We start from the raw sequence: 24,797 nt of genomic DNA on the forward strand, positions 1-24,797 counted from the left end.
AGACAGCTGTGCCTAGCCATGGCAGGTGTTTGCCAGGCTAAACAGCACAAATGTGTCTTAAAAAGGGGTGTGAAGGGAGATAAGAAAGTGATTTACATTGTGTGAAAGGAGGTGCTAATACAAGTATAGCATAGGAGAAAACACAGAAGTGCTTGAAGTAAAACTTGGTTTAACGATGATGCAGGTATCACTAGGAAAAGGGAAGCAGTGGACATGAATTTCTCTTTGCAGCGCTTTGAGGTATGACTATAGCAGAGGATAGCCCAGAGGTAGATGGCACAGACAACCCTGACGCACAGTCATTAAGATACAAATCCAGTATCCCTAATAAGCCTGCACTCCACTCCGTGCCAATACATCTCCATAGTCTTGTTGTGCTATATAAGTTTAAGGTAACTGAGATGTGCTGCAATCACATATTTTCAGTCTGCTGTTTATAGACAAGGTAAGGTTAAATTGCTCTGAAGTGATCTATAAAGAAGAGTGGGGGGGTGCAAGAAGAAGAAACGGGAACATAAGGCCAGTGAGCTGATTTCAGCATTTTCAATGAATTTGTGGGAGAGAGGGGAACAGGGAAAAAATCACTGTGAATAGAAATGAAAGGTTGCAGAAAGAAAGACAGAGAATGATCATCAGAGGGTAGAGCTGATGCTAAAGTAACGATGAGAAGAGTCATGAGTCCAGGACTTCACATCAAATGCTGAGTCAGGAGTGAGGAGATAAGAGACTCCAGGATCAGATACAACGTTCAGTGTTAAAAGAGTTCAGATTTGTGCAGTTTTCTCTCTTTATGTCATTTAGCTCTGCAGTTCTGCTCCCTCAGCTGGAATATTCCTGCATGGTAGCAGGGAGTTTCCATGTAAGGAAAGCAGAGGACAAGCAGATACAGAGAGCCAGTTTCCTGTTTGCAGGACAGTGTTCCCATAAGGCAGAGGAAATACAATTCTCTTTTGGAGCTGGACAGGGACAGTACATTTTTATTTGGCAGCTGAAGAATGTATCTGTCCCAAAGATGTCTACAAATTTATGAATGGATATGAGAAACCATCCTCTTATTTTAATTAGCATACCTCACTTCTGTTTCTCTTCTTTGTCTCTGCCTTGCTTTGGTGTTAGTAATTTCTTCGGAGCAGGAAACCTTTCTACTTTCTCTTATTCCCTTCTCTTGACACAGCAGTGAGCTCTGAAATAGTTATTTTACTGTTTGTTACATCCTTTCCAGGTTTGAGAGTTAGTATCTCTGGCAGAAAAATGGAGAAAATAGAAGGATGAGGTATTAACATTTCTCAGAGTCATTTCTTTTCTTCAAGAAGTTTTCAGGATTGGGGAAAGACTGAGAGGCTTACATTGGGATGGATTAGAAATGGACTTCCTGGGATTTTTAAATGATGCTGCAGACCAGACTTCACAAACTGAAAAGGCCATATTCCCCAGAGGGGAGAAAGATGGGAAGTGCCATTTGTTCACACTATCGTCTAAAAAGTAAATACATAACTTAACAGCCATGGGAGAAAGGGGAAAAAGAAAAAGAAAAAGAAAAAGAAAAAGAAAAAGAAAAGAAAAGAAAAGAAAAGAAAAGAAAAGAAAAGAAAAGAAAAGAAAAGAAAAGAAAAACTCCGAACAATATGGCAATGCATTGCGATAACAAACACCCATCTTTAAAAAATATACTTGTTTAAGAATTAAGCATACTGAGAACATGGCTATACATCTCACACATTGCACCAATCAAACCAAAATGCTCCAGTAACTGCCATTCTCAGCCTTAGCTTAAGACAAACATGAGGTAAAATGCATGAAGCTAACAGTTGCAGCTCAGCTAATCCACACTAACTTACTCATATAAGAAATACATGTTAACTCAGCTAGCCACAGCTCCTTTCCATAAAATGGAAAGTGCATAATATGATAGGGAAATTTTCACTTGTACTCTGTATGCAAGTATAGCTAATTGAAAAACTTGCTTGAATGGTTTTCTGTTTTTAAAAATGGGGCTTCATAATAATAAAAAATACTCATAGTAAAATCAAAACATTTACTTTCAGCAAGAGTTCAATTCCTTTTAATTTTAATATTTTGAGTTTTATAGATCATGTTAAGATAGCCTACAATTTCGTGACATCACATACCAGTTATATTTACTGTTTGTAACATTGTGGACTAGGTTATTACTTACACTGACTACATATGGTTTATAGTTTCTTAAAATTAAACCTTTCAATTATAATATTTTAACTAGTTTTGAATTCATTTTTTCTTTAATAGATAATTTTATAATTTTATCATATTATCCCAGAATAGAGATATTTTGTTGTTTATAATTGTATTTTTGTTTAAGGGTATACCTAGCTCTTAGAAAACATTTTTATCAAGGAGTTTTCAAGATCTAGTAAACAAGTAAGCATTATCATTCTCAGTTTACAGATGTTTTTATGTCTCACTGATTTCCCCTGATGAAATTAGTCCATGTTTAAGAAAGCAAGGATGTGAATGCAACACAGATATTCATACCCATGTTTACTCCAGTTTAGTTATTTTAGTCAATGCTTCACTGGAAAAATCATAAAATGGATTTCAGTGTGCATGTCTAGTAGAAAGTAGACCCCTCTATATTTCAGTGGAATTTAGGCACTTAAATACATAGCAGCTTTGAAATTCAAGGCTTCAGCGTTTGTCTTTAGCATTTGATCAATATAATTCCCTCAAAGCTGAATTCCCATGTTTAGATTTCACCTTATATATTTATTTATACACTATTTCTATTAGCAAATATTTATAAATATCTGTGTGTGTGTGTGTGTGTGTGTGCACGTGCATGTGTGTGTGCACGCACACATGGAGGTGTGTGTGCATACCTTTTTTTCAGCATGTCTTTCATTCTCCCTTACTTCATTTTATAATAGAAAGCATTTGAGCATGGGCGTGGCAAAAATCTGATCATAATGCGTGTAAGAATTGATCTTAAAATAGGACTGGGAAAGATCAGGAAAAAAAACAGTAATAAAGTATCTGAACTTGGAAACAGACTGATTTAGAAATGACCTGTTAGCACATGTGGAAAATCCATGGAACTGAAAGATGTTCTCAGTGACTGCAAAGGAGGTAGGGCTGGGTTTCACAGCTAATAAGTGATAATAAAAAAAATAATCAAGCTAAAATTAGATTATGTAAAATACATTGCAAATATAGTGAACCAAAAGGAGACAAAGCACCTGAAACCCTTTTACTTATCATGTCATTCCTAAGTCATGTTTGTAGATACTGTTTTGTAGAAATCAGGTTTCCTGTATTTGTAATTATGTAAATTTTGTACCATATATTTAAAGAGATTATATAAATGACCTTATTTTTTATGTCAGGCTTTCATGTTTTGTCTTTTTTCAATCTATTTAAACTTTGGGAAGATCCATCGAATTCTTCCCACCTTTTCAATAAAACATAGCAGTAATACAGAAAAAAGTAATGAAAAAACATGAATGACACAATTCGTTTAAGAAGGAATTGAGATTTGTCTGAGACAATTTAGAAGATAACACTCTAAACTGGTAATCAAACTATGATTTTATGCATGGTTATTGAGGTCTTAAATAGAGCATTTTTTTAACTTTAAGTAATCTTGTGGCATTCCAGCCTACAATATTTTCTTCATAAACTAACCACTCAGGTTTAATTTAAATGTTGGTTACTAACATGTATGGCTGGAATTATAAACAGTACTTTATCTTGCAAGTGAAAGAGTATTGTGTATCTGCACCTCTAAACTTGAAGTTTAGCCACAACCTTTTTATAACTGATAACAATCTAATTTTATACTACACTGCAGCAAAGTTCCTAACAACTGCTATGAAAATAAATTAGTTAAGAGTGAAGAATTAACATGAAGGTTATCACACACCTTTTTAAATCAATTTCACTGAAATTAGGTGATCATCTTTATGTATTATGAATTCATTTAAATCTTAAGAAATTCATGTATTTTGTTAGTAAGTGAGGGATGGAAGAACTCATTCTCGGGAATCTGAGGTATCTAGGTTTTAAGCTCCTAAAATCTAAACTTTGAGTTTAAAATTGTGAATTATACCACAGGTTTTGTTTATTTAGTAAAAGAAAACATTGCCATTAAACTCAAGGTAAGAAATTATTATACATTGTTTTATGTATCTTTATATAAAAAGTTACAAGTAGCAAGCATATGACACAGAAATGGAACAGTAACAGCAATAATTGTGAATGCATGCTTTTTACAATGTGTTTAATCAAGGGATTTTTGCCAACTCAAATATTCAGTAACATGCATGCAGATTATTTTCTCAATGTCAAGTTCAGTCATATTGCTAGATGCTTATCCAACAAACATTTCTATTGAAGTGATTATGGATGGCTAAATACCTGATTTCAATAAATTGTTCCTGAAATTGGGAATTTTACTTGCAACCAAAAGAAGGAAGAGAGAAAAAAGAAAATGAGAAATGACTGATAAGCATAATAACCAAAGTCTTATTGCCTTCTAGTAATTTTACTCAACACTGTTTGCTGAATTTTGTCATGATATGAGAATAGCTGGTCAGAGAGTCCATAAAACCTCTAGCTGGTGTTTCCAAGGTCGATAGTTTCACATTTCATTGTAGCATGTTCAAAATCACCCAGGAGCGCACTATTCTCAAGCAGTCTATATAATGAAAACAATGTACATACAACAAAAGTTCAATGTAAATCTTCTTTCACATATCACGCAACATACAAGTAGATAACAAAGACATAAAACATATCAACTGAAATGAAACTAAGATAACAGCAACAACAAAAAGCTGGGACAGTCTCAGTCAGGAACTAATTTCTTCTTCAAGTTTCCAGCAAATCTCAAAATGTATTTAAAAACTAAGGAGCACTTGGTGGCCAGCAACCAAATTACAAAAGAAATATATTATTGTGCAATGGGAATAAGTTGTTGAGGAAGTAAAAAATGTCTGCAATTCTTAGGTTTGGATAAAGGCAGTGGAATGAATTTAGAAACATGTCCACTCTCTCTTTCAAACAGCTGAAATAGTTCACTATAGATTTTTCCATTCACAGTTCCCGTGATTGTATAAAAAGTTCTTCTCTGAAAGCAAAACAAAGTTAAAATGTTTTCCCTATTAAAAAAAAGACAGATATTTATCTAAACTACCTAGAAACAATAAAAGCATCTATATATTTTCTCCCAGTAAAATTGGTGTATACATATATACACATATAAACTTGTATGTACACATATAAACATGTATATACACATACCTATGCTTATACAGAGATAGAAATAAATTGTCAGACTCGGCTATCTGTAACTCCATTATAAAAAATTGGAGATTATATTTATTCAGATTAAATTTTGTTGATTATTTTGTACAAATTATGCAAAAATAAAGACCCTAGGAAAAGATCCAATGAAAATGAAGTGTAATTTGCAAATATTAACATTAGTACTACGGAGTCACTGAAGATAACAGTACTCCCACACACCCTTCCCCAACACTTCACAATGTTGAATGAACAAAATGAACTGAAAACAGATAGTTCTACATCTTTAAAACTTGGGTTAGATTTCCAAGTTTTACTTACATTTTCACATGCTGGGACTCTAAATTTTATTTTCATAAATAAAAAATAAATGAAACACCAGAGCCATGCAAAGCATCTGTCTTTATGATGTGTTTAGAATGCAGATTATATTTAGCTATGGGATGGTTACTGTCAGGAATAAGAATTTAATAGATTTTGCTTAGTTTATAATGTTAAAGTGGTCATGTGTATTCAAACCTGCCTCTCTCCATGCAAAGACTTATACAGAGTAGCATATAACTTGAGAACTAACAGACATTTTAACAATATAACAGATAAAATGGAATGCAACAGATGGTTCATTTGTTGTTTAGGTATCGTTACTTACCTCAGGTTTGTCTCTTAGACCCTAGTTGTGTTGTACTCAGACTCATGTTTGCTTAGAGACCCAATGAGGCAGAACCTGGAATGTTATGGCTATTTCATTCAACATAATAATGTTTGCATAGAAAAAAAGAAATATATGCATATAGATACTTAATAAACAGTACACCTTGATAATCTGATCGATATTCATGAAGTAATTCACACTGGCATGCAATTGGATTAAAATAATTAAATAACTACTTTTTTAAGAGACAGAAATGCCTTAACATGCAAAGAAAATATGGAGGGCATGTAAACAGTCACAAGAAGTGCATTAATAATGCATGCAAGACAAAACACAAATATATCTAAAGAGTTTCTGAGTATTCTTTTTCAAATAAATGGTTCATAATAGTTTCTGGTTTTCTTTTTCTTTTACTTGCAAACTTTTAATCATTCTTATTTACAGGCGTTCAAAGTGCAATATACAGTAGAAATAGCTCTTGTATTAAAAATATCATGGCAGTCTATCATTGATTAGAAAGATTTATTGTAACTGCATTCTTGTATGTAAATATATGAGTATTCTCTATTCACGATGCTTTCTCATAGTCTAAGTGATACATATATATATATTTTATATTTATATATATGCATGTTAATATGACAAGCTGAGATATTATGGTTAATAATAGAACAGATACAATAAAGTTTTGCAAATATTGCCATTCATTATGTAGAAAATAATGTTTTATAGGAAAAGGAGTTTCCTTATCCCAGGATAATGTTCCTCATTATTGTGCCATGCATCAAAATGGATAAATGTATTTTTTATTGATGTGTTGATTTAGATATGCTGGACCAATAGTGAATGGTACTCAAGGCCACCTCTTAGCTACAAGGAAACCACGTGCACATAGCTCTTTCAAAAACTAGATTTGCAGGAAATCTTCTTTGGTTTTTAAAATTTTTACCTGCTCTCTGTTGAACTGTGTGTGCATGTGCAGGGGTATGTGTATAAAATAGTAAAAGAAAAAGAAAGATATAAAGTAGAAAGGTAAAAACTGAGATACAAAAATTTTCAGGAAACTAGGGAAGAGATGGGTGAAAGGGGCAAAGGAAGAGAGATAATATAATGGTATGTGCTATCGGGAAATAGAAACTTAAACCATAAACGAAGAAGAAAGAGAATATGTCTATACTGAATAAAGAGTGATTATGTTTGAGCAATCAAGTCCTTACACAATAGTCTTCATCAAAAATCTATTGATACTGACCGCTGGACAGCTTTATCATGTCTTGACAGCCTGTGACTTGTGGTTGGTACCTCTTCAATTTCATCTATCTCACACGCATCTGCAGCATCTTGTGAGTAGCTATGCTTCATGACAAGGATATTTCTCCTGTTCATGGGCTGAATGAGGGGTTTTACAGGCTGTGGTTGTATTTCTGTCAAGACAGAAGCATCTCTTGTGCTGAGGTTACTACGGCTGCCCTTAGTGCTAGACAGTTGTGATCCACAGTGATGGTCATGAATGCATTTTGAAGATGATCTCCGCAGTTTATGATAATTTTCAAAGTCATCTGCAACATCAGCAAGGTCAGCGGTAGGCCCTGTCCCTCTAAGGGTGCATAACTCATAATGAGGAGGCTCAAACACCTCCTGGAACACTGTTTGATCAAAGTCTGTTTTCCTTTGGACAAATTTTTTACGAGGTTGCTTGATCTGTACTATAACAGAGATAACAATGAGGATGATCACAATGCAAGAGGTCACCCCAATTATAGTCCCACTGGTATTGGTAAGTTGGTCCAATAGGTTAGCTTTTCTTTTTTCTGTGTGACAGAAAAAAAAGCAGAGCATTAATTGCCGATTCAAGAGTGAACACAACCACGACAGGTTCACAGCTTACTGCAAAGTCGTGTCTAGTCTATGTCTGAGTTCACCTAATCAGTCTCACTGGGGAAAAAATCAGCTGGTCAGGAAAACCAAATAAACAACACATAATTGCCCCAGCCTTTTCTTTTGGAAGAATCACTTGATTTATTCAGGATGTATTATAAGCTTAATTAGATGAAAGGATTACTTAGGTTCCTTCAAAAAGCAATCGCCATAACAAACAGATGACTTTAATGTCACCTCTCAACTCCATTTGCCTGCTAAAGCCCCCAAGACTGTTATATGAGTTTTCTTCTTTACTTTCTGCCTCTTCCAGTAAATATATGCAGCTAGGAAAATAGAATCAATGATAGAGTTTACAAGAGTTTACAGGATTTAAAAAGAAATTTTTCTTTGCATTGGGAACTCCTCTGAACTCCTAATATCAACTGACTGGGGCCATTGGCAGTATTCAATAAAAAAGCTAAATCAGGAAAAAATAGAAAAGTTGTTCTAATTGAGATTTCACAAAGGAAAAGAAATCATGTGCAATTTGGATTAAGACCTATTAATTACCAGAACATTTCAAAATACCCATAGTCAAAATCCAAAAGCTGATCCTATGCCCTATCCTTTACCCAAGGGCTGGTAGGAAGTTAACCAACAAATTCAGTGTTGAGAAAGAAGAAAAATGGAATATACACAGTAAAATACTACAAAAGGAATGCAGTTTCACTCTACTGTTCTGCATATTTTTCTGTGGTTTGCTCTCAAATGGCTGCAGATACATGAGATGGTGACTGAGCCTTGCAGAAAACCAAGCTGAAAGCACTGGCATCAGTCAAGACTGGCACCTCCGATTAAATTTCAGCTCCCAGTTTAGCATAATTTTTCCTGGCAACCTAAAACATACCAAAGGACTTAATAAAAAGCCCTTGAAGTGAAATTTATTTGCACCAAAACAGTGACATCCATCTCTCTGTAATCTAGATACCAAAAGTGAACTTTTCAGTACTCCTCATTGCGTATGCTGGTAGATTCATTTGGAGTTTCTCTAACTGTCTGACAAAGACTCTGGGGGAGTATCTGATTTAGAAAAAGCAGCAGAGCAGCCAACAGCCTTTTTGTGGGACCCAGCAAACGTGATTATTTTTAATAAGAAATATAAGAAGAGGTAAATGCACAGGACTCAATAGGAAACCCAAATGAAAGATGGAAATTAAAGAGAGGGGAAGGGTTTCTGTTTTCCTCTTTGCTGAAGAAGAAGTGGAGATCAGATAATTCTTTCCCAATTGTATGCTTAGCTTTTTGAAGAATATTATTCCATGTCACAGTTTTGTTTTGTTCTTTTGAAATATGATTTCATTTCTGTTTTACTCTATTGCATTGCTTGTCAGGATTTTACAGGCTTCAGCAGACTTAGGGGCTGACTGCTAATCCACCTCATTCTGAATTTTTTCTTGATTGGTTCCTAAATTTGGCATATCCCATGTTTCCAGGAACAAATCTGCAGTAGCAGGGAGGGGGGAAAAAAAAGCTAACAGTCTCCCTAGCCTGTAATGCAAGTTAGTTAAGCTCTTTTTCTCTGAAAACAACACAGATGCTAATTTTTTTCAGAAATACAGAGCAATATTTGGAAACCACTGTCAACATCTGGTTGGGAACATCAATGCCTACCTATGAAATAGACGTTATGCCTGATTTCCTGTGCTTCTTCTTTGCACTTCAGCTTCACTGGAGGATTATAGGTGGATTTGGCTGCTTTTTATAGTGTCACTTCACCTGTGTTTTTTAGTGGTGTTATTATAGGCATGGCATGCAGCTAAAAGACACCTGCTACCCACATGCTATTCCACTACAAAGTTAATATGACAAAGGAACCAAAAGATGATTTTTAATTACATTTTAGATTGTACAGAAAACAGAAACCAAGTGATCAGAAAACCTGCCAGAAGGATATAACCAAGTCAAATTAACACCAAGCAAAACAAACGCAAACTGAAAGCAAAATCCGTCACTATTCCCACCTTTCTTCATTTTCTCCATTGCTTGATGTACACTGCCCCAAATTTACTCTTTCTTCGCTTTGACCCATCTGGCACATATCTAACAAGACACTAAGGATAATGATTCTGTATCCCATGCAGCCTGATAACTTGACAGTTGCAATTCTACACATTACCTTTGCAGTGGTTTTCATCCCAAGGATACACACAATTCTGGAGTCCGTTGCAGACCAATGTATTATTAATACACATATTACTGTGGCAAAAGAATGTGTTGGCTCCACAAGGGGCTGAAAACAAGAGAAAGAAAGCTGATATTAAGTAGTAAATCATTCAACTCTCCCCATCAAACACAGCTAAAAATGATCATGTAATCTTTAAGAGGAGAAAGCTATACAACAGAGATTCCTTCAGCGTATTTATTATTCCACATGTTGCACTGACAGCACTCGAGTCACACACTGTTTATTATTCTGTGGCATGGAATTTTCAATTGTGTCTAAGGTGGATGGACCTCCTTCTACTAGTTTGATTCTAATGGCAAAGAGTTCATTTTAAAGTTTGTTGCTGATATTCCAGTTTTATTTGACTACTTGTCATGTCATGACTGAATGAAGGTGTACTTTAGTGCCCATATCAATGGTGTCTGAGCATTTATACCCAGAGGAAATAAAATTGTTTTAAAAAAAATTTGATCTTAAGAGAGGCACCAGTAAAAAAGGTACCCTTTTGATTACAGGAGTAGAGATTAAAAACAGCAACAGTGTTCGTAGTGTCCCTGAAGCCCATGGTCTAGGAGAATCATGTCCCTAACGCTACCAAAGCTGCAGGATGAAAGTTTTACGGAAGGCCACATGTGAAGAAGCATCTTGGATGCCATCAGTAGGAATTGTACATGTTTCTAAACTATGCTACTCAAGTATTGTGAGATCTTTAGGTGTTCGGCTTGTAAAGATACCACTCCAAAATTGTATAACAATTTTTAATTTTATGGGTCAGGATTAGTGGGCAAACCAACACGGGCAACGTTGCAGTGAGTGTCTGCTACTGACCACCTGATCAGGCAGAAGAAGTAGATGAGGCTTTCTACAGACAACTGGAAGAAGCCTCACATTCACAGGCCCTAATCCTCACAGGGACTTTAACCAGTCTGATATTTGTTGGAGGCACAAGCAGTTCAGAAGGTTTCTACAGTGCATTGATGATAACTTTGTGACACTGGTGATCAAGGAACCGAGGAGGAGAAGGGCTCTGCTGGGCCTCATACTTGCAATCAGGAAAAAAATGGTTAGGGATGTGAAGATCAGGGGCAACCTTGGCTGCAGTGAGAGATGAGAGGTGGAGTTCAGGATCCTGAGAAGGAGGGAGAAAGGCAAAAAGCATGATCACAGCCCCGGGCTTCTGGAGAGCAGACTTTGGCCTCTTCAGGGATCTGCTTGGAAGAATCCCATGGGACATGGTCTGAGAAAGATGAGGGGTTGAGGAGAGCTGGTTAATTTTCAAGGATCACCTGCTCTAAGCTCAAGAAGGGTCCATCGTGACATGCAGGAAATCAAGCAAAGGTGGCAGGACATCTGCATGAATGAACAAGGATCTCCTGACTAAATTCGAACATAAAAAGGAAGCATAGAAGAGGTGGAAGTAGGGTCAGATGATGCAGCAAGAATATAGGGACACTGTCCAGTTGTGCAGGGAAGGGGTTAGGAAAGCCAAAGCCCACCTTCAGGTCAAGGGAGGTGACCCTCTATTTAACACTGGTGAGACCACTTCTGGAATGCTGGGTCCTGCTCTGGGCTTCCCAGTACAAAAGAGACACAGACATACTGAACGGAGTGCAGTGGAGGGTCACAAAAATGATGAAGGGACTGGAGCATCTCTCATACAAGGAGAGGCTGAGAGAGCTGGGACTGTTCAGCCTCAAGCAGAAAAGGCTTGAGGGAACCTATCAATGTGTATAAATACCAGGGTGGGAGAGTAAAGAAAAGGAAGCCAGACTCTTCTCTGTAGTGCCAGTGACAGGACAAGAAGCAATGGGCACAAACTGAAACACAGGAATTTCCTCTTAAATGCAAGAAAACCCTTTTTCACTGTGAGGGTGGTCAAAGACTAGAGCAGGTTCCCCAGAGAGGTTACGGAAATATTCAAAATCCAACTGGACATGGTCCTGGGCAACCTGTTCTAGCTGACCCTGCTTGAGCAGAGGATTGAACTAGGCAATATCCAGAGGTCCCTGCCAACTTCAATGATTCTTGGATTTTGTGAAAAGGTGACTTCACAATTTGATCAAAAGTTGCAGTTGGGATCATATGGTGATATTGTTTCTACTGTGCAGCTTGAATTAAGAGCTGCCAAGACATTAAATGGCCTAGACGTTAATGAGGTAACATTTTCAGCACAATGAACAATTCATAATGATTATAGCACAAAGGAGCAAATTATAATTATTCATATAATTCTACCTGATATTTTGATAACAGTCTTCCATAAATTATTGGATTTTTACAGCATGAAAATACTGTAATTTAAATTAAAGCACCAATTAAAGAAAAATTTTATCACCAAAAGGTCTATTTTGAGTTTGTATCTGAACCATTTAACATTTTCATAGAAAACTATAGTTTACATAACATATTTACAAAAAGAATAAGATTAACTGACTTTAAACAATCCCCTTTTACATTATTTTTAATTACAGTATTTCCTTTTGTAAAATGTATGTGGTGTGTGTAAGGATAATTTGTATCTTAATATACAAACGGATTTTATACTTATTGAACTAATTATATATGCAATGTCTTCTGCTTTGCAACAATTATGGATATTGAACACAAGGTGGAGCACTTATCCCAGAGGATATATAAGAGGATATATACTATAAAATAACATTATAATATTTATACAGAGATATGATATTGCTCTTCTAGCACTATAGCAACTAAACAATCTGTGCATTATTAATAGTTCTTATGCTGTTGCAATGTTATGACGTTAGCAATATAGTACATTGCCTTTGTGTGTGTAGAGCATAATTTTGCAGGGTTATACGATGGGTATAAAATGCAAGCATGGCCAGATCAAAATATTTGTATATGGTAAAGTCAAAAGCTGACTTTTTATGTACCTTTTTTGTGAAGCCTGGCTGTTCTGCTTCAAGGCAGAACTTTTCCCAGTGTTTTTATACTGTTCCTCAGCACTATGTAAAGTAAACATAACTCCATTGCTTCTGGGATGTGAACTAGCTCTAAGCAAGCTAGTTGGGATATCTATGTGATAGTTCATTGAACGTTGGGGACTTACCCTTGTAGCCTGTTTCAAGATAGGGATTTCCATCTGAGTCTCCCTAATCTTAGATGAATGCCCTGCCCTAACTGCTATTCTCAGGTTTCTCTCTCTTCCTCCCTTCTGTTCTTGTCACAATATTTTTGAGAAGTCTTGGTTTGTGCTTAGCATGAATGGGAAAAATCTGAAATCTTAATAACTGCTAAATGTGAGAAACATTTTCTGCTGAACTCATTACGTGTTTCATACAGACTCCTCATGTACTCAGTAGCTCACTGCATCATGCTCTGCACATTAATACTTTAAGTAGAGATCACCTGGAATTTCCCACTGTTCCTTACTGAAAAATATATCTTTCCTTTTTCTACAAGAGAAAGAAAAATGAAATTCCTCAGGCGTTCTTCACATCATCCTTGAAACAGAGGAAGAAGTTTTCTCTCAGCCTCCCTAGGGAAAAGTCCATCAGACATGCTGACAGACTGTTTCACTTACTTTATTAAAATTATAAAATTATTTAAACAGTTTAAGTAGTGTATACTACTATAAGTATGTGATTTAAAATAAAATTACTTATCTTTCCCTTTGCCACTAACCAAAAAAAAGCCTATTAAAAATTCAGCTCTCAGAAGTTTGGTAATAAACATTCTTAATATTGAATTTTCTTTCTCAGCCACATTCAAACAACTCTGTTCAAGATGAAAGTAACTTTGACTGATATTAATATGAGATAAACATTAATAGTCTAATCTTAAAAAAAACATATGTAGGTGGTTTGATAATTTTTTTAAATATGAACTCAACAGAGAATGGCCGCTTAGGAGCAAGTGTTTAAGGCACATGTTCAAAGCTCCATGCTGGATTGAGTATATGCGCTCTAAGCAGCACAGACAGTTATTTTGTTCAGGGACAGAGTGGCACTGGGATGCTTAGACCATCGGGGTGTTTTGCCTACAGATAGCTTTAAACAGCACAGAGGGGCAGAAAATCACAGATGAGTGCTGACAAGTAAGGAGGCAATCCCAATGTTGTTTTTATATATATATATATATATATATATATATATATGTATATATATATATATATAATGTGGAAACAGGGAGCAAAGACAGCAAGACCTTCATCTTCTTAGACTCCTAAGTCCTTCCAAGTGGAAACTCTCTCTTATTTGCCTATGTTGCACTTACCACACTGTTGTTCCCTTTCTCCCTTGTTCCCTTTGAACTACCACAATAAACATAGTTATTAATACTGAGTGCCTACAGTGACTTCTCTCCATTAGAGACTTGCCCTCACATTTGGATGATTATCATCAGGAAAGCTGGCTGTAAACAAGGACTTTGCTGTCACTTCATAAAGCTATGCATTGCTCCACTAAACATGGCCCTACATTTCCACTGGAAATGTAGGTTTGGGTTTATAAAAAGGAAATAGGAAGAAAGCTGCAGGCGACAAGGCTTTACAAACAGGCTCGGAGCTCAAAGTGGTGAGGAAATAAGAGGTGAAGGAGTGATATTTTCTAATGTGGGTTGGCTGAGAGGGATTCCCTTGCCACCGGGAATGTTTGGAGGGTGCAGGATTACAGATAGAGAGGACAGCAGTAGCACCAAATAGCTCTCAGAGGTGAGGGGATGAACATCATTTCTGCTGTGCATACAGAGAGGTTTTCTGTCATCCCATATGCCCAGGTTCAACGAATCTGCTTTTAGGTTAAAATGTAGGCGTGTCTGCTCAGAAGCAGCTCTTTGAAGAAGCTGTAGGTGTAGCATGTCTATCATTAATCAGGTTGGAGATCACTGTCAAAATCATGGAAAAAGAAATGAACTGTTAGGCAGTGGGTGAAAAAACATTCATTTTTCAAGTCTTTTTAACAGATGAGCAAACATCTTTTGACGATACCAGCTTTTTTTTTTTCTCACATCATTCTGATTCTTAAATTAGTTGATTAGATATTCAAAATCTGTTGTAGGCAGTGACTACCACACACAAAAATATGAAGTAGATATATATGCTTAGAAAACATATAAAACACTGAAAAGGCAAGGGCTTAAATGGACAAAACTCACAATGACATTTGGAATAGCTAATAATGCTCATCACAAAATACCTGATCATTCCTATAGATTATCAGCTATTAAGAATTAATTGATTATTAAATGCTACTTAGCTCTACTACTATTCTGATCATGTGAGAATCATCACTGATTTTCTGGAGTAATAAATTTAGCAACTTTCTGCATTGTATGCCTATTTTTTCTTCAGACATATGTATAGCACTGCTGTTCTGTAAAGCTTCACTGCTGAAGGTCTGGAAACTTGTAAGACAACTTTTTAAAGGCCAAAAAGGCAGACATGGCCATATTTCAAATGTAATTTGTTTCTTTTTATATATATAACAGTGCTGGAACATGCTGATCATGCTAACTAACCTGTTTCCACAAAAAATGCTTCCAATTCACAGAAGCTTGCATGATGAAAGACTGAAGGTATCAAGAACTTAATTCTGCAGACCGTGATGACACATGAAGAAAAGGAAGCCGGGAAGCTATACCTAGCGGTACCTCCTGATCATTCCTCCCACAGCAAGAGTAAACACAAGCATTTTACTTTGTCACTCTTTCACATGCACATAACCAAAACATAAATGACTTCTAGTTTTTTTTCTTTCTCAGCTCTAAGTGAACAAAACAGCTTTTTCTCTTTCTTTGTCCCTAAGTTGAGACACAGGTGTCCGTTCCCTAATGCCCACCTCTCTAAATGATGTCTGACTAGGAAAACTCACATCCCTTCCCTTCCATGCAGATGAGTTAACTATTCCCATATGCTGCCAAAAGACTTCACAATTTACGTGCTACATGCTGGGTGTACTTTGGAGATCTGCTCTCACTGACTTCTGACAGGCAGCACCAGTTTGCAGCAGTTAGAGATAACTGAAGGTACAACCAACATCACCTTTAAATCTTTAGAGTCAAGTTCCAGCTTTAAATACACAGATGCAGTTTCCACTAAAATTTATGAACAGGTTGTGTATGCGTGTCTCAAAGCACCATTTAGCCCTTAATAAATTTTTGTCTTTTAGCATGCAATAACCATTCAGCAGAAATTTACAGAAAACCCGACACATTAAGATTTTCAACCTCCCAGTCAGAATATTGTGTAATATAAACTATCAGCTGTTTACAAGAACAGGGCAGCTCGTCTGTTATAGTATGTCAGGTAAACGTATTACAAATACTGTAGGAGAAAAATAGTAACCATTATTTTTCCTTGCTTTCCTTTGAAATATGAAAGCCTTGCAAACATACACTTATTCAAACACTCATTTCAAGTTAGTCATCATAGTGCTTCACTCGCCAGTTCTTTATATGCTGTGAACCTCCAGTGTCTGTGCAGTTGTTTCTAAGGTAACAGATCAGGATGCCTTGTGAAAAAAAATGAATCAGATCTTGAATATTCAAGGCATCTCCAGTTTCAGAAATGAGAAAAGGGTACTAGCATCTCAACTAAGGGTTCTCACTACCTGTTAGACCCTGGCCTGTTTTATAGGCAAGAAAAATACAATCCATGCTAAGGCTACAGGGGGGACAATAGTGGCATATACAGTTTCAGGCATGTAGACTGTCAGAAATTTTTAATCAGAGCCATAATTAAGGAATAACAGAAGCTGATCTCAACAGAGTGTCATTGCATCGTTGCAGGGTACGCACAGAATACAGATGAAGAAGATGTTTGTGAGATTGCCCCTTCACTCCAACCACCAACAGCCACACAGAAATCTTCCTGACAGATGTTTGATGCACAAACCAAAGAATGCATTAAAAATGAGCATGAATCAGCATGCGTAAATAAATGCATATGTTCCTTCCTTAAGGGACCAAACGTGCATTATTTCTATTAAAAAAAACACACCGATGTCTTTCACAGCTGATTAACTGAATCAATCATTTTCAGCAGATGGGATTATTGTTTTTTAATACATCTGGAAATGACTACCTTTGTTTCTTTCAAAGGCTACTTTGCCTATTATCTGAGTCCAGGAAATGTGTAAACACATGAATGCAGGCAAGGTGCATAGTGTGAATATTAAGTTTGGAAACCAAAATATCCTGTAAAGTTTTCAGATAACTTCCATTACCACAAAAAAATAATCTAAATTCCTTGCTTAACAAGATCTGGCATATATATTTATAGATATATGCATTTTGGAACATGCACAAACACATCCATCATCCACGATAAAATAATCATAAGGGACTTTTTAAGTGCCCATCACACTAAGATCTCAAAAAATGAATTCATAGTAAAGGATTAGGTTTGATAAAAAAAAAATTCTAAGCTGCATTGTCTTCCACATTGTGTAAGGAAAAACTGAGACACAGAGTGGCCCCAAAGCTTGGGGAGCAGCTAAAGGTCCAGGTCATTGTGCATATTGATATCCTGCCTTCCTGCCTCCAAATCCTGTGGTCTATCTACTGCATTACAAATTATTGCAGACTATAAAAATGCATGGAATAAAAACTGCTCTGATGATTTACATAGCTTGTTCAGGAACATCCTTCTGTGCTTACTCTGCAAGAAAAAAGCATTAACAGTTTATGGGACTTGTACCATTTAGCAAACTGAAAGGTGGATACAGTGCTTAGTCTTACGTTCTTGGAAAGATGTGAAGAGCATCTGGAATCGGCTGCTTCGACTGCCTTCATCTGCCCACATGCGGATCACACCGAGACCCGTCCGCAGCATTACATCATTAGCAACAGTGCTGCAAAACTTTGCTTTCAAATCCTCCACTGAGCTACTTCCATCATAGACAGCCACAAAATTCCTTTTGCATTCATTGGAATTTTGCATCTCATAGTCCAAGAATCGTAAATATATCTATAAAACAAACAAACAAAAAGGCAACATGTACAGATATTCGAGAATGACTAAATAAACATTAAGCAATATTGCTCTGTCTTGTGGGAGAAAGACTATGCTATATCCCCATCAAAACAGTTTTGCTGGAGCTGATGATCCACAGGCCATTTCCATGGATGGGCATTAATACAGAAACTGAGCATTGTTTATACTTCCTCATATTTTCCCTCATTTCAAAGCTGAATCCAGAAGAAGATCTAGACTTTTTTTTCATTCTTTGCAGTAAGGCCCTTATTTTCAGATATGTACCCATCCATGAGAAGTATGCACAACAATCCTTCAAGCTGAAGGGCAGACAAGCTAGGAATTTCTTCTTTCACTGGCACAATATTGCTCTCTTACTTGCCTGACATGGAAAATAATATAGCAAATAATTGCTGCTCCCTCCTCAGAGTCAACATGTGCCATCTTTGTGTTGTGTCTCAGCCACTCTGATTCAGGAAGTGAGAATCTGCGAGGCAGGCAGAACTCAATCATTCATCTTTTTATGTTTCTTCAAGCAATTTGGCCACCATCTCTGTTTTTCTAAACAAAACCCTTATGGTATAAATCTTCATAACTTAATAGGGACAAAATCAAGAGTATTTCATAGAGACTACTAGAAACTTAGAAAGCTTCTTAGGAAATGATGCTTGCGTGGAAGCTAAGTTTCCTAGTTAATCTAATAGACGTCTGGCCCTTTGCAAAGAACTTCTTAAGCTTACCCAAAAAAGTGGGGGTGAGGAGAAAATGCTATTATTTGCTACTGAACTCTATATGGACCTTATTAGGGAAACACTCGTTTTCAAAGCAACATCAAATATTCTAGTAACAGAGAAAGTAAGTAGTGCTTTCAACAGACACACAATACGTAACCAAACTGCTAAGCATACCCAGGAGACTTCAGGGGAATAATACAGAAAGCCAAAGTAGGGCAGAAATAGCATCAAAAAGCCAGTGAACATACGCAGCATCCAGCTGCATGCATCTTTACTTGAAACAATAAGCAAAAAGAAACTCCAGCTGTATTAGACATCAGATATACTTCTGCACAAACAATCTTATTAACTTCAAATAGTTCTTTACATGCACAGAACAACTGCTTAAAGGGTTTTTCTAGATTTGCATAAAGTACTCAAACACAACATATCCTAGCAGCATAGAGGACACAGCACTTCACCTCACTGATATACTAAAACTCTTACGGTTTGAGAATTGTGGCATTATTAAGCAGCCTGCCACTGCTTAATAATAGCTCAGACTTTTAAAAGAGGGTTTTTTACATATTGTAATATAGTACTTTTTCGTTCCTTGTTATGCTCTGCAACTGGTCTCTCTGAGGACAATATTTGTAAGAGGATTTTTACTAGTAAAGAAATTTGGTGTATTAGTTTTCATTTTGCTTGTCTGACCTTTTTCAAATATGTTATTTATTACAGCATATTTTACTTATTATGCATATTATTTTCATAGCCATTTTGATTCCCAGTTCCAAACATAAATTTCAAACATTATTAATGGGGTCCTTTAACATGTTTGCACATGTTAATTTCTCTTTTTTAAATAAGGAAATTGAAAGTGATCACAGGACAAAACCGGTAGTGTACTAGTGACTGTGTCAATATTGAGAACTCTCAGTAAGCAATTACCAGCTACATTTCTATTACAGTGTTCCCATCCTGGAGAAGAACTGGGAGCAGTATATTTCAGTAGGATTGCTGCTAAGTGAATTCTACTTTCCCCATCTACTCAAAAAAATGCTATAATACTATACTTATATACAATATAAAAGGAAACTAGTTGCATTGATCTCTAAAAAATGGAATGTTTTACATTAATACACGAAGTAAACTTTGGATGGCAAAATCTTATATCATGGAATACTTTTTATAGTTTTTTTCATTTCATTGACCACTTGCTCCACCCATGAAGTGGACTGAAAAATTACTAGAGTTCTTTCTTCTGGGGTAGCTGAATTTTTCTCACAGTATCGACCACTTTTTTATACATGTATTGTCCTGAGAGCCATTTCCTCTCCTATTGGGGCTCATGTAACTTCAGTTCCTGCCAAAACAGAGCATCTACTTGCTTGGAAAAGTCACATTTAGAAGCTCCTTTGAACTCTGAAATTCTGCTTAATGCAGGAAATGTATTTCTAAAGTTCCCTTGCACTGCCTATATTCCTTTACAAGCTTTTCTTTCATTCTCTGCTCTGTCCTTCCCTTCTTTCTCTGACCAGTCTCATTGGTCTTTACCAGGTGCTCAGGCACCTCATCCTTCCTTTTCTCCTTCTCATGCTCCAAATCCTTGTTCTTGTTGTTGTCCAGCTATTCAGAGCATTTCTGTCTTGCTGATGCCTGACTACTTTAGTCCCTCAGGTAGTCCTAGTTTTCAGTGTGGCTTCTGCTCTTTTCCACTTATATAGGATCAGCCTCTTCCACTGTCATCAGGAGGATGGCTGACCTTTGCTTCTAGTTACTTCCCAGAAACTGTTTGATCTCTGATAGGAAGTGCATGAAAAGCTGGAGAAACAGGTGAAAAGAGCAGCAGAAGGCCAGCGAGGGAGCTGCAGACAAGCGTTTTGGACCAGTGAGAGTCTCAAATGCAGCCATGCAGAGTTGGGATGGGCAACCTGAGATGGACTCTTACCCCTCACTCCCCCATGTTTTGATGACATATTCTCATATCAGGGGTCCCTACATTACAGCTGGCATAGGCATGCCATCGTCCTGCCGGAGCAAGATTTTGCAAGAGGGAGGGATATATGGGAAGAGGCAGAGCCATGATACCCATGCTCAGAAACTAGCCATATGTGGGACACTCTGGAGAGCTGTCTCCTCTGCCCTAGGGACCACTCATTCCCTAAATAAGAGCATAACAGACTCATGAAACCCTGACACAGTCTCCTCTGTGAAGCTCCTCAGACAGTCCATCTCTACATAATATTTCACTTATAAGGGGGAGTTAAATGTGCATCTTACTTTCCTTTCCTCCACTAGCAGAAGTAGCTTGCCTCAGATGGGCACTTCAGTGCTTGCCAGATTTGTCACAGATAATGCAATAAAATTCTACTGCAGTTGATTACATGCAATATTGTATACACATGACTGTTTTCCAGGAAACGAAGCAAGTCTACATAACTAATCTCGAAGCAACATACCCTATAGGAAAGAACAGAAGGCTTCCAACATATTAGTATCATGAATAATTATGCTTATGCCATATATGTCTGTCATATGTAAGCCATTATTATTATATATATGCTATACTATATATTTATTTTACCATATAAATTCCTTATTTATATCTTATTCCACTATTCATGAAAACTCTCATCTACTCCAGAAAAAATTACCTTTAGCTGACTGCAGAAATATAGCAAAACTATCATTCATCTAACAGGGAAAGGAAGTCTCATACTTGCTCGCTTGTTCTCTCTCCCGTGCCTTCTGTCTTGTATAAAAACATATATGTGTGTGTACATATATATATAAGCACACATATTTGCACACTGCGTTCCCTTTCAGTATTTAGATGTAATTCATATCAGTTTTCATTCCAACAAGAAATGTGAGCTAATTCTCACTAATATTATAAAATACCAGCTCTCACAGCAATTTCCAGTACTCATCAGTCATTCCTGCTCTGTTAAATATAACATTCATATAACAGTACAGCCATAGTCTTATTCATATAAGCTTGTCATTTGACATTCTCTAGTTTCTTGTGTCATGCTAGCCTCATAAAACAGTAAAATATTTCTTGGAGTAGGCAGTTATATATGCTAGGAAGGAACCAAGAGGACAATAACTTAGCATTTCACTTTCATTCTTTCAGTCAAAAAGCCAATACTTTAAGTTCTTCCCAGGTCTGAATTCTGCTGTCAGTCACACCAGTTCATCTCTGTGTGTGATAAATTCAATTGGGATCAAAAATTGTTATAGGAAATACAGATTTGAAGAGTACCAGGACTATCAGAAAGAAATATTTGCCTTCAAAATCTATGTCAATCCTTCAGAAGGAAGATGGCAGCTTCTACAATGGCATGAAGTTTCATAAATTAGATATAATAAATTCCTGATATTCTGAGGTGACCTGGAATTTCATTCTCATAATCTTCCTTGGAGCTGTCTATGCCCAGAACTTTGTAAAAATAATGAAGACTTGATCCAAAGCTCACTGAAACCAAGGGGTATCTTTCCATTAACTTAAGTTGATTTGGATCAGACCCATGGATTAAGACTGGAGTGATTTAGTACATTTTTAAAAACTGGAAACAGATTACACAGACTGACAACCTGATATAGAATCAGATTTTATTTTGAAGAGCTGAAAGTAATTTAATTGCATCTGCACGCCTCTGCCAATTTTTATAGTTTTATTACACTATTTTTGCCATTGTCCCTGCCATTGGGTGTAAGACCCGCACTGGCAGAGAAAAATGACTAATAAATTGAGGTCCCCATGGAAAGACTAAAACTGATTATCTGACAAACATTTAGCTAATGACAAACAGTTATCCAATGCACAATGTTCCTGATACATAGTTTTCTGAAATCAGTGGCAAAATTCTCATTACTTTCGCTGGTGTGAAGATCTTGCTAAAAGAAATTAAGCAGAAAGCGAGAGAAAATTTTTCAATATTTCTGATAATTTCATGTAGTTTGATCTTAGTCATTACTTCTACTAGCAGTAGATAAGAAACTGTGACATCCAACAAGCAAACAAACAAAAAAGAGATTACTTAAACTCAACAGCCATTTTCTGCCTTCACTAAGTCTCTGAGAATTTTGCCATTGATTCCAATGGGAGCACTGGCAATCATAATATTTCTGTAAGAACTGACACATTCATATTAGCATAATCACGACTTTCTTGTTTCAGAGAACATCTTACTGGAAAATAGAAGCACAACTGCTGTATCTTCTTCACATTTCTGTTGTAAAGTTTTAAGAAGACCCTTTCCCCAAATCATCAGTTTGACATTACTTTGAGAAAAAGAACAAACTGCTAATGCACAGGTACTAGCTTTTACTGAGTTTTGAGATGTCACTGCAAATGCCATTAACAACAAAAGTGACAAAGCTTCACTGCAACTGTGGCATATATAATTTACATTTTAGTTTAAATAATTGTCTTGTCACCTTAAGGTTTGTATTGTCATCATAATAATGGAAAAGGAAATGCTGGCTAAGTTGTACTATTTTTTATTTAAATTTGAAAGCAACAGAAACCCCTGACTGCACATATTAGAAAAACAGAATGGTTGCAAACTATGAATAATATATCACTTCAGTAAAATGGTCAGATTATAATCTCTTCATAGTGAATCACTTTTGATGAGTTCTGCTTTTTAATCAATCACTGAAGGTTAGGGCTGACAACATGATTGATCAGGCCAGTCAAGAAAAGCTTCAAACCATATCCCAGCATATCAGACTTAATATATGTGCACAAACATTCAGTCCCTTATAATACATCAAAACAAAACAAAACAAAAAAAAAAGGCAGCAAAAAAGTGCTCATTCAACTGCCAAAAATAATTTGGATATAGGACAAAAACCTGCTCTTATCAGGGCCTAGCTTCCAGATTTTGCACATTCAGCTTCTAGGTTCAGCTGATTCCCCTGTAAGCACAGGCCTTGCGGTCCTCTGCCCTTCTCCATTGATCTGTGACCAGGTATAATCCGTGCTTTATTCTGCATCTGATCCAGCCATGTGTGATCAGCATTAGACCTTCAAGATAGTATTGTATGATAGTATGCCAGTATTTTGATCTGAGAAGTCCACTTTTTAAAAACAGATTGTGCTATACGAACAAGAAAAGACCAACATATACACATTACAGAAGTACACCAGCCTGAAAAGCCAGCTTACTAACAATACTGAATTTCTTTATGAAGCAGCCTATCCTGTTGCTTAGACCCTAACAGTTTCCTTGGAAAATCAGTATTACTTCAGCTGGGAAGCGTTAACAGTACGTGATTGGGGATGGGGGCGTTGACATTTTTGGGCTCCCAAATCTCAGTCTGCCTCAGCCTGCTGTTTCCTGTCGGAGACCACGCTGTGCAAACAGAGAACTCCATACTTCTTTTTTTTCTCTCTACTGAGGCCTGGAGAATATTGTCTAAGGTAACAGCCTTATATGGTACTTCTAAAACCACTGTGATTCGGAGCCAGTTTTAGACATCAAAATGCCATTCTCCTGGTCAGATGAAACTCTTTAGACTTTTCTGCTTTGTCCTCTATGTTTCTTCAGACTTCTGTGAGTCCCCAGCAACTGAAATTTATTCTAACCACTGAGACATTCTCATTTTTCTCTTGAATGGTGGCAAAACGCTGGCAAGCGACAACCTTTACAGGTCCTCAGTGCTGTTCTGCTTTTTAACACTGATAACTGTAGATCCCATTCTGATTCTGCTGTTCTCTTTGGTATGTGTTTTACTACTTTTTATCAGTAGCTTTTTTAATGCATTTCCTAACAACTGGTTGGACTGATGATGTTGAGATTGGTTGTATTTCTAAACCTGAATGGCATAGCTTCACACTACCTTAACACTGGTTTGTTGTCAGTGTTACTCTGTCATGTATATTATATATCTGCTAGAAGAGATTCTACATACACAATAGCTTGGCTTGAGGCATCATTTAACAAAACTGTTTCAAAGAAGTGATTTTAACAGCCTAACTTAAGTAAACAGTATTTCCTACCTGTTTAAAAACAATTTGTCCTGCCTGTTCCCAAGAACCAACTTTGAATATGCTATTAAAATGTTTTTTTAAATTCATATTATTTACATTATTTGCATGTGAGCAAACTTCAATAGCTTCTT

The 24,797-nt window shown here is 36.5% G+C and overlaps 1 protein-coding gene across 1 annotated transcript in view; it reads right to left on the reverse strand.

Annotated features, from left to right (window-relative positions):
- Positions 1-4,585: 4,585 nt before the first annotated feature.
- Positions 4,586-24,797, reverse strand: part of NETO1 (neuropilin and tolloid like 1) — a 50,876-nt gene continuing 30,664 nt past the window's right edge. The window contains exons 4-8 of the mRNA XM_067292363.1: positions 17,715-17,943; positions 9,966-10,079; positions 7,182-7,740; positions 5,927-6,001; positions 4,586-4,669 (exon numbers count right to left, since the gene is read on the reverse strand). Coding sequence (XP_067148464.1) covers positions 5,941-6,001; positions 7,182-7,740; positions 9,966-10,079; positions 17,715-17,943 — 963 coding nt within the window. The 3' untranslated portion in view covers positions 4,586-4,669; positions 5,927-5,940. The remainder of the gene's footprint in view (positions 4,670-5,926; positions 6,002-7,181; positions 7,741-9,965; positions 10,080-17,714; positions 17,944-24,797) is intronic.

Source organism: Apteryx mantelli, chromosome 2 (assembly GCF_036417845.1).
Source record: "Apteryx mantelli isolate bAptMan1 chromosome 2, bAptMan1.hap1, whole genome shotgun sequence".
Taxonomy (NCBI): domain Eukaryota; kingdom Metazoa; phylum Chordata; class Aves; order Apterygiformes; family Apterygidae; genus Apteryx; species Apteryx mantelli.